This window comes from Platichthys flesus, chromosome 3 (assembly GCF_949316205.1).
Source record: "Platichthys flesus chromosome 3, fPlaFle2.1, whole genome shotgun sequence".
Taxonomy (NCBI): domain Eukaryota; kingdom Metazoa; phylum Chordata; class Actinopteri; order Pleuronectiformes; family Pleuronectidae; genus Platichthys; species Platichthys flesus.
This window is the reverse complement of record NC_084947.1, coordinates 7,602,583-7,613,185: the sequence shown is the minus strand read 5'-3', so window position 1 is coordinate 7,613,185 and position 10,603 is coordinate 7,602,583. Positions and strand designations below refer to the sequence as shown.

At 42.3% G+C, this 10,603-nt stretch overlaps 1 protein-coding gene across 1 annotated transcript; it reads right to left on the bottom strand.

Annotated features, from left to right (window-relative positions):
- Window positions 1–1,309: 1,309 nt before the first annotated feature.
- On the bottom strand, window positions 1,310–10,393 carry mrps27 (mitochondrial ribosomal protein S27). Its single transcript, XM_062381667.1, has 11 exons — window positions 10,251–10,393; window positions 10,035–10,112; window positions 8,329–8,399; window positions 8,168–8,226; window positions 7,285–7,399; window positions 6,668–6,746; window positions 5,543–5,658; window positions 5,166–5,268; window positions 4,904–5,046; window positions 3,097–3,258; window positions 1,310–1,797 (listed from the first exon to the last, which is right to left on the bottom strand). Exons 1-11 carry the CDS (start codon window positions 10,321–10,323, stop codon window positions 1,549–1,551), a joined length of 1,248 nt encoding a protein of 415 aa, XP_062237651.1. The 5' UTR covers window positions 10,324–10,393; the 3' UTR covers window positions 1,310–1,548.
- Between the last annotated feature and the right edge of the window lie 210 nt (window positions 10,394–10,603).

Sequence of the window (10,603 nt, the reverse complement as noted above, 5' to 3'; positions counted from 1 at the left end):
AACCAACACACATATACAGTAATTAATCCTGCACAAAGTATTTGTATTAATCAGCTCCTGATAAAAGTCCCCATGCCAATGTGTGATTTAGTCTTGTTCAGTTACTAGCTAAAAACTGCACTGACCTGACTTGTAATGTAAAATGAAACTTTACGACCATTTTTCAAGATTTACGTCTTCAGCATGAACAAATCACTTCAGGGATGTTCGGTCGGGTTACGTCAGAAAGTGAGTAACACATCTTTGGATATTCTTTTATGGGATTTGACCTGGGCCTCACACAACGGCTTCCCTTCAGTGTCATAATTAGACCATGTTCTTTAACACGTAAACAGGAGTCTCATCTCATCTCTTGTGTAAATAATCAAAATCACAGCTTAAGATATTCAGTCAATAGTTGGATAAATTGGGTAAATGTAGTAAATGACTTGTATTTTTAGAATCCAATTGAAGCGAGGTAGTTCCTGGTTTACTGTGACACCTAATGAATCTGTTTCACCTGCTTTTCCTGAGTTGACTTTTTAAAAACATCTGCTGTGGAAGATTAAAAAAAAGGTAAGCTCTCTACACATCTCAGTGGCGAGGAAACTTTGGTCGATCACGGCAGCCCGGACGGAGCCTCGGGTTCACAATGGTTCTTGTTTCAGGATTTTGAGCCATTCATTCAAACTGGACTGCATACCAGGCTCTTTCCCAAGATCATGTTCTGAATACTGAATAGCGAGTGGATTGAATGCATTATGTGCAAAACCACAACAGCATTTTCTCCTCCAAAGATCTATTATCTTATCTTTCCTGCAGACTCTAAACAACACAGGCTTTTGTCCATTGGCCGTGTGCTGTTTTTACTAATGGGTGCTGGACGTGCAGAAGCTGACTTGTCAATATTTGAACTTCTTCTCTCACTTTGCGTCTTTACCTGTTTCTGCACTGCATGATGCAAGTTTTCCTTTGTGAACGGAAATGTTTCTGGTCATGACTGCATTCCTCTCGTTCCATGCACAGACTTTGGGTTTTCTCTAGACGGGTGATCGGGAAAACATCTCTCGTGTGCAATACCCCTTTTATTCCCAGAGAGGCTTTTGATTGACAGAGACACACACAGTGCGGGCAGAGAGGAAGAGGAGGGGGAGGAGAGGGAGGATGTGTCGCGGAGAGCTTTCCCCAGCTTCTCCTTTCTTTTTGATTACATGAGGTCACCACAACCACCGGGCTTAACAATTGATGGGAGCGTGTGTTCCAGTAATGATATCATCCCATAGTCCTGCACAGAAATACAATAAAAGAGAAAGAGTGTTTCTGTAACAAATGAAAATGGAAATTATTTTTATTGTGAACTTATTCACACTTTTAATTAGCCTGATTCAACTTTATTAAAACAGAACAATATTTATCAGATAAGAAAAATAATAATTGACCATTTACATCAGCAACTAGTGAAACGACCAGATGTAATATGTCACAATTTTATTTGTTATCTCCGACGTATAAACAACTTTTCTGTACATGCTCTGAGGACAGATCAGTGACGAGGGTTCAGCTCCGTCTTCATGCCTGCTGAGCCGCAGCCTTGGCAGCCAGCCTCTCCTCTCTCTCCTGGTTGGCCTTCTCCCTCATCTCCTTCTCTCTCTGGATCAGCTGCCTCTTCTCGGCCTCCCAGGCCTGCAACCGGCTCTCGTATTCCTCCAAGTCTGGTTTCTCTGCTGCAGCCAGGTTCTGCTGGGCAAGCGCGCTCACCAAATCCTGGAGGGAGGCAGAGTCCACTTTACCCTGCGTCTCCAGCTGGCAGCGGAGTTCCTGGGGAGGCAGAGAAAGAAGAAAAAGGTTGAAGGCGTCAAACGGTGACCTCATTACATAATTTAAATAACTTTGGTGAAACTCCCCAAAGCCAATCAACTTTATTCAATACATTTCAAATGCTCCAGCTCTGACATTCATGAACCCCACAAAAAGAGACAGATTTCCTTAAGTCTATAAATACGTTAAGGTTTTGGATAATTTCTCAGAGAATAACACTCATTTGGGACTAATATCTACAAGTGTGTTTAATATGGTGCAGCTTGATTGAATTTAATGGATTTTGGCCTTGTTACATGAGCTCTTATCTCTGTGATCTCTCTGTGATCAAGACTTCCAGCCAATACTCTCACATTAAACACATGTCACAATTTAATGATAAACACATCAACATGCCAAAAAAAGGCAGGGAAGAAGAAAAGGGGGGAAGCTAATAAACAAGGATAAACTTCATTACTGGGAAGAACATCTGTCCACAACATGCGGCAGATCCTCAGAACAAATAAAATGCATCTGAGTTGATGTATCACTGAATGCAATTAGAAAAATTCCCAGGACGAGAAAAACTATTTGGCAGCTCCCTAAAATAACTTTATTTGAATCAATTGGAGAGATTTAATGAAACCTTCTCTTAATCTAATCATTTAAAAAGATTCATCCCGCTGCATTTGATAATATAACAAAGCAGCATAGAATTTCACAGTTATGAAGCGTCATCTTTGCCTAAAAATCACAGTCTAATTTTATCATGGAGATGATGCAAATAATTTTCCAAAGCTGACGATTGGGTTTTAAACAGAATAGAAAAATAAAAATGTTTCATCATCCCCTATTTTACTTGCTAGTTAGATAATTTAATACAATCTGCATAGTCTCATTACATCAAGTCTAAGTTATTTTATCATCAAACATCAGCTCAGAATTAATCTTTTTCTTGATTGTGTGTTTTCTCATTCATGATCTATACGGCTTTTCCTTTAAGGGTAGTTGGGGGGGGGGGGGGGGGGGGGGGGCTGGAGCCAACCCCAGCTGAGACTGGGCGAGAGGCCGGGTTCATCTTGGACAGGTCACCAGTGTATTGCAGGGCTGACGTACAGAGACCAACCTTACCCCAACCTGTATGTCACAGGGAGAACTGCAAACAACTGATGTGCCGCCCGTGTGTGGTTCTTATACTAATGTTACAAGTAAAACAACCCTAGGATGCTGTGTAATAAGATTCTACCGAAAAATCTTAAGTTACCACCCCACTCATGACTGGAAACAGAGAACCACCTGCAGTGGGGGACAAACACCCACCTTGAATCTGGTGACATACTGAGGAAGCTTAGCCTGCTCGGCCAAATCATCTTCATCCACATCTTCTTCTTTCTTGTCCTCCTCTCCTCCCGACTCCTCTCCAGAGGAATCAGAGTCTGAGCTGGAAGACAACTCCTGCAGCAAGTCACTCATGTGGTCCAGCTGGAAAGAAAATGGAAACGAATGTTAGGAAGTTTATGTTTTCAGTGCAGTTGGAAATCTTCAGAAATAGATTTAATAGTAATAATCAGTTAGTGCCAGAAGACTTTTTCCCGTGTTATCATATTACCTGAGCATCTGATATTTTCCTTATTTGACTGACGACGGAACAGGCACACAGTGATGAAAGAGGGTGAACACTCAACATGACAAGTCGCCTCTTCCTCTCAGAGAAAAGGTAAGATTAACGCTGACCTGAGGCGGCAGGCGCCAGTCGCCAGCACCTTCATTTCAGATGTAATATTTCCTTTGTGTCCTGTGGCGTTATCTGCTCCGTCTACATTACTGCCGTGCCGCCGTCTCGCTGGCTGCATTAATTCCTGTTGTGGTAATTCTCACAGACATGCTCGGCGCTCCAGGCCCCTCAGAATCTCATTAGATGGGAACAAAGCTCAGCTATTGAACTGGACAGCGCCGGGCGGATTAGAGGCGCTACAGCCGGTTGCATGTGCGTGCATACAAGTAAAAATAACAGCAAAATGACAGCATGTGTGTTCCATCTCACACACCACACCTGGAGAGTAACAGAGGCCTGTCACTTCACTTGATGTTGTGCAGAGCCTCGATCACTTTTTGAGTCTAAGCAGCATTTTCAATCATTGGTGCGACGATCTCTCACCAATAATTTAACACTTTGGGGAATTAGTTTGTTTTTCCGTCAAAGCCACAGTCTGAGGAGCAGATCAATAACAAAAGTCCAAATGAGCACAGGCTGTGAGGCTGTGTGGCAGTGTGTTATGATCATGCGGCGTGTTTGTTGGTCTGTGCTTGTATGAGCCATGTTTGTGTGTTATGGTGCACTGTTTGTACTGTGTTATTCTCTTCTGCCTGTTAGATAAACCCTGTATGATGTCACTGATATTAGGAGGTACGTGTGAACTAATCAGGAATAAGCCAACTTCCCGACACTGCATACACACACACACAGTTTTTTTTCATTCATTGGTTTGGATATGTTTAGCTTAGCTTTTCAGAAAAAGGGTAAACTGCTGACCTTATTATATTAGAAAACAACAATATGGTTTCCACCTACTCCAAAGCCTCCCTTTGTCCTGTTCTCTGTTATCCTAGAGCAGGGGCAGTAATATGTCTGTTTGGACTCGGCTGTTTGCTTCTGCTGTGTTGATTTTCTTTCTGAATCTGTAAAATAGAGCTGTGGTAATTGAGCCACGTCTAAGTAAAGACAGACTGCTGGACTCAGTCCACAGAACCCTGAAGCTGCTGCACAAGGAGCTGTTCCCCTGTTTATTCAAAGTTCAGTGAAGACCGACTCAGAACAAAGAACCCCAACCTGGGGAATCAGTTGTCATTGGCGTTTTTGGTGAATACTTGCATTTCTAAGTCTCAGCCTCCTCTGCTACAGATCCCTGGTCACATGCGTTCCACATACAGATGGACAGAGAATTCTGATATTGCACCATGCTACTTTTTTGCTCCTATTTTACAGATTCTGATGCATCAGTTCAGAGTAATTCAATCTACAATGGCTACACCATGCTGCATTGATTTAGTTTCCTTATCACACACTGTGTTAGCCCTCCTCAACAAATAAAACTAAACAATAATCAACTTGAGATCAATTATTTACCGTGTCTTTGGACAGCTTGATGTCTTCAGAAGCAGCAGCTACTCGCTCCATGACAGCCAGCGCTCGGTCCAGATAGCCACGACCCCAGAAGAGAGGCATGCCTCGAAACACGGCGTGAATGCCCCCTAGGATCTCTACTTTGCCTAGATGGGAAAAGGTAGATGAGAATTAGTGAGACATGGAGCATAATGAAAACGTGTTGGACCAATCAACCATCGCAAAAATAAACAAGGTAATAGTGGGGGGAAACTTCAATACACACCTAGGAGAGCATTTCCAAGTAGCTGAGCGCTTAGGCCAACACTGTTGTCCTGCTTCAGTCCACAAAGGAGCAGCGACGCCCCCATCGCCCGATCCTCTGACATCTGAACACAGCGAGGAACAAGTGCACACATTTCATCTGGAGGCAGATCGGTTGGTTCTGCTACAAACATTCAAACACTAATGACTTTCAGGAATCCATTTTCCTAAATGAATAAAGCCCTCATACATCACTCTGAGAATCAGCAGTCATTCAACATGTCGTTGATGACTTTACCGGAGGAGTAATGCACCGCATTCCCGCCAAGAGTAAGAATATTCTGCTATCATTTATTTTCATAACGCCGTCCATGTTGCTGCGGCTGCAGTTTCACTCACAGTGAGTTGTGGTCTGGCTGCGAAGTAAGAGCCCAGAGCGTAAAGAGACAGAATCTGAGTGGAGGGAAGGTCGAAGGCCTCCTGGAGCATCACCTCTTCAACCACCGAGCACGCACCTGTACCACAGAAACATCATGTCAGGGGCATTTCTGCTGTTTTCTAATGTCAGGCTGCTGCACTGGATGATATTTTCAGATATTTCCGTCTATTCCATTATATTTCAGTAATGCTTGTTATTCTAGATGTAGCTAGCATTATATTATTATTTAGGGACAAGAGAAGGTAAGAGTCAGTTTAACCCTTGTCAAGTTAAGTGATACTGAAACTTTGTGTTCTTTGCTGAAACACTTACTGGTTTTAATGTCACTCCAATTTTGTAAAAGAAAATTCTACATTTGTGGTTTGAACATGGCTCATAATGCCACCTAGTGTTTCAAAAAGTCTGAACCTTGCAGGGTCAATGCTTCCCGTAAAGTTTATATAAAGTCTACGTCGACTTAACTATTTGGGACGTCTCTACCTCTCATGACATTTATGTGTGTGAAAAAGGTAACACCCTCTAATCAAAGGTGGGTGGCCCCCAGCGACCGGTCGTGTGTGTGTGTGAATCTGGAAAACTTTCCTGGGAGAAGAGGTTCAGCCAAAACATAGGGATGAAGTTACACTGGATAAAACTGCTGTTATTCTAAAACACTAGTAGTTTTCTTAGGAGTTAGTTCATTGTGTGGTGGAGCTAACTGTCCTGTCAGGTGACATCTAACTACCTTAGAGCAGGAGGACAAGAAGAGAGGATGTACCAACAGTATGGATTGTGTGTGAAGTCTTGACAGAGCCCACACACCTGGAAACTATGTGATAGAACTATGTTCCTTCATTAGTTGAAAGACGACCCTGTTTACTGTCTAATGTCAGAAGTAATCAGGCTTCTTCTTTACCTCTGTCTTTTACAAACAAGGAAAGAAATGTTTGAAATATGATTTTAGTGATTTGACAGGCGGCTCCTACTCCTGGCAATATTCACAGTCAACAAGAGAGTGTTTGGAAAGCCGCAGCGGCTTGTACTTCCTTTCAGCTGCCTGTCTGTCCCCCCCCCAAAAATCTTTCGTGGGAAATGGTTTTACTTACTTTTAAAGTCTCCATCCTTAATGTAAGGATCCATGAGCAGATTGAAGGTGAAATCGTCTGGAAATATTCCATACTGAACCTATACACAAACACACACACACACACACACACACATTGAATATTCACGCCACATGTACAACAACTCGATCTTTTACATTATTTATCCTTCAACATTGTTTACTCCACGTGATTTGGTAAAGACGGTGTAGATCATGCACAACAATAACAACTGCAGATTCCTACAGAATCACCGACACTGACACCAATCAAAACAACAGGCGGCCATAACAGAGTATACGCCGCTTTACCTCACTGTAAACACATCAGCGGCCAGTTGACGTCTCTGCCTTTGGAATAATGCAGCGATTCCCAGATAGTACGACTCATTCAAGAACAGTACACATGCTTGGGAAACGTCAAACACGTTTGATGTTATTTGTGCTGCTCAGATCAGTTTGAAAATGCATCTGGATTGTTAAGATGGGATCTATAATCGCTCATCCTGGAAGATAACCGCAGCTGTCAGCCCTGATCAGAGCCGCTGATTACATTTCCTCTCTGGTTTTGACGATGAGCCTCTTCTAAATAACAGAGGGAATAGAATGTGATGAGTGTACCTTGTTTTTAAGCGTGTACAGGGACTTATCCCTGGCCCCGTATTTTAGACACTGCCTGACCCAGCTGTGAACAGTCCAGTCTCGCAGGTACCAACAGTTTGGACTGTGACGGAACCTGGAGGAATAAAAAACACATGTATGTAAACACATATGTATGTGAATGGCACTCAGTCAGGCTCATACCTCCGCCAAACCCCAACATTCCCCTAAATCCAGTCGAACTGCACCAAATCTCCCACACTCACAGATATCAGTTCCAAAAATGTGCCTGATTTTTTCCCCATGAATTATTCCCTGCATCCGCACAAAATTTTAATGGGTTCTCTGACCGACTTGCTTAGAAACAAACAAACAAACCAGCAAACACATAAAAAGGGCTGAACACATAGAAATCCGCACACAGTCAACAGGAAAGATGTGAATATGAAAAGAAGTGACATGCAGCTGTAATCAAACGTCACAAATGTATAATAAACAATTTAGCTGCAGAAGCACCCGACTTCATCCCGAAATATTAACAATGTGTGAAAAACAAACGCAGTTCAATGTGTTCTTTACTCCGAACTTCCCATAGCGGAGAAGTTGTTGTTCAATTCTTTCTCAATTATGAAAAATGTACGGGCCGCGGACAAGTGTGCAATTGGGAAATTTTCTAAATCTTGTAATCAGAAGAATGGGTGCAGATTCCAGAGGAGGGAGTAAACAGGAAAGTCTGGAGTTGACCCGAACAAAGAAAAGCATGTGACCGAACATAAACCAAAACAGACAAACCAAACAGACAATTCATTCCAAAAAAAGCACACAAGTAGGTACAGTGGACTGAAACCAAGACGGCTGACAAAGACCTGCAGACGCAGAGAGAGTCAAAAGTAATTCCTCTTACTTGTAGAGGTAATACTCTGCTTGATCGATTTCCTCCCGAGATGATATGTTGTCAACAAACTGAAACGCAAACAGGAAATATAAATCGTTAATGAAAATTCAAACACATTTGTTGGTTAAACAACTGATTAAACAGTCCGTTTCCAGGTTGATGCAGCTTACCCGCGACACGGTCAGAGAGCTAACTGGGAGATTCCTGTCGTATGTCCTGTCCATCGTGGCAGCCAGTTGAGCTGTGACACAACACACAACACTATTATTACACAGTTTAACATGTAAGAAACAAGCAATAATCTAAATATCTAAGTATCCCATTGGAAACACCTGCTTGAACAGATTTTTAATAGGAGGATGGGACATGAGCCACAACAGAAGCCACTACATTTTGCCGTGGATCTGGACAAAGGGGCGGTTCCAGGAAATGTTTGTCTCTTTCTTAAACATTGTGAGATTCATTGTTTTATTTCACATTTTCACCAATTTCCCAGGGAATACCTTGTGGATCTTGATGATCAAATTGGGCATATTTAGGGGACTGATTTCTGTGTGTAGCTTTAGTAAGTGTGTGGAATTTGGTGCAGATCCAAATAGAGGGGACTGTACAGTGACAAATACAGGTGTAAACCTGTAACTACCACTAATGTGTAGTTGAGATAATATGGATTCAGAAGGGAATCAACAGTTAGTGTGTATCTTCAATAGTTAAAGAATCATGTTCAATCAAACATGACACTGTTTGACACACCTACCACTTCACATTAGATCTGCCCCGTCATTAACACACTTTAGAATCACAATTAAAAACAAACCTCTTCTCCTAGGCTTTCTCATCGAGTTCATCGCAGCTGATATTATAATAATTGTTACAATTTTGTTTGTATTACGTTTTACTGTCCTGTTGTCGTACCATTACACCTGTAAAGCATATTGATCAACCAAGTTCTTTTAAATGTGCTATATAAATAAAATTTGACAGATGACAGATTTGATGTTTAGCCTTTGCACACACAGACTCTTTCCTTAATGCCACTCTGGTTAAATCTGTCATGAAATGCTTCATCATCAGTTCAGCTCCATTAAAATAAATTAAAATCTTAATTGAAGTTAATTAGATATTGGCCATGATGGGCTGTGTGATAATCAGATGTGCTGAAGGCTTATTAATCAGTGAACCGTGCTGCTGCAGTGTTACACTGCCATCCTGTGTTGATCACACGCACACACAGTATAAGCTCCTCTACAGCACAGTCAGTCAAGCAACATTGAATGTGTACTTAATGCTTAATTCAACCAACAGTAAGCTGCACTCTTATAATGTTACTTAAAGCTTATTTATTTATTTATTTATTGAATAAGGGTATATGTGAACGATGAGGAAAATACTGTTAGGAATCTGAATGGTCGTAAAATGACTGTTTTTCTTTTCACTTTGCATTTAAGACTGTAAAAATAAAAAAGCGTTTGATATCAAATCGTAGATTAACTTCTCTTGATTTAAACATCCTCTGTAACACATGTCCCTAACACATAAGCAGGCTGCCAGTCTATCACCCTGTGTCTCTGATATGGACAGACACCCCCCCCCCCCCCCCTTGTGGGAGGACACCCACTCAGGGACAGGACCCCACAGTGTCTGCAGCATTCCCCGAGTTAAAGGAAAAGGTCTACAGCACGTGGGATGGACTTTATGACAGAGAACCAGACAAGACGATAAAGCCAAGACCAGGAGACTGTGAAGGTGATAGACAACATGTGCTGTGGACATGTCAACATGGAGCAGGACCTCAAAGGAAACAATGGAGGCAGGTGGTGTTCCTAATAAAGTGCTCTTAGGGTGCGGGTTCCCCTCCCTCAGGTGGATCTCTTACCCAGGTTGTGTGGGTCCTTCTCCCTCGCCTCCCACAGCCTGGTGTCGGTGTAGGCTGAGGACAGCAACCATCTTCTGACTGCAACACACAAACACCACCAGGTCACACACACACAGACACACACAGGCCCCGCGTGATGGAAGACAGGCTCTTTAGGAGCGGGAGAACATTCACTGAGGATAGAACCTCAGCTCCACGATGAGAGAAGAGTCTGACCTGAGAGAGACGGAGAGAAACGGTTCACTTTGACAGCAGCAGTCACACAGCGGCTCAACACGGAGGACGCCATCTTTGGACGGTACTATGTCAGAGGCCGGGGGAGGAGCGCGGCGTGTTTCTGTTTCCTCAAAAGTGACGTCAGAGGGTCATACCAAGATAGAAACGAGACGCAGAAAAAAGCGATTGGTGGTCGAATATACAGTAATTTGATTTTAAAATGTTTGGTCGTTTACCATAAAATTAAATAAGAAAAAATAAAATGATTGACATTTAAAAAAAAAAAAAAGATATAAACTTACCCTGAGTGAGGTTGTAAACCTTCTCTTCAGCTTCTATCTATCTATCTATTT

Coding starts and splice junctions, on each gene's coding strand:
- mrps27 (XM_062381667.1), bottom strand. CDS start 10,323: ATGGCGTCCTCCGTGTTGAGCCGCTGTGTGACTGCTGCTGTCAAAGTG. Junction 10,113..10,250: donor TTTCTCTCCGTCTCTCTCAG/GTCAGACTCTTC, acceptor TGTGTGTTGCAG/TCAGAAGATGGTTGCTGTCC. Junction 5,659..6,667: donor TAAGGATGGAGACTTTAAAA/GTAAGTAAAACC, acceptor TCTGTGGTACAG/GTGCGTGCTCGGTGGTTGAA.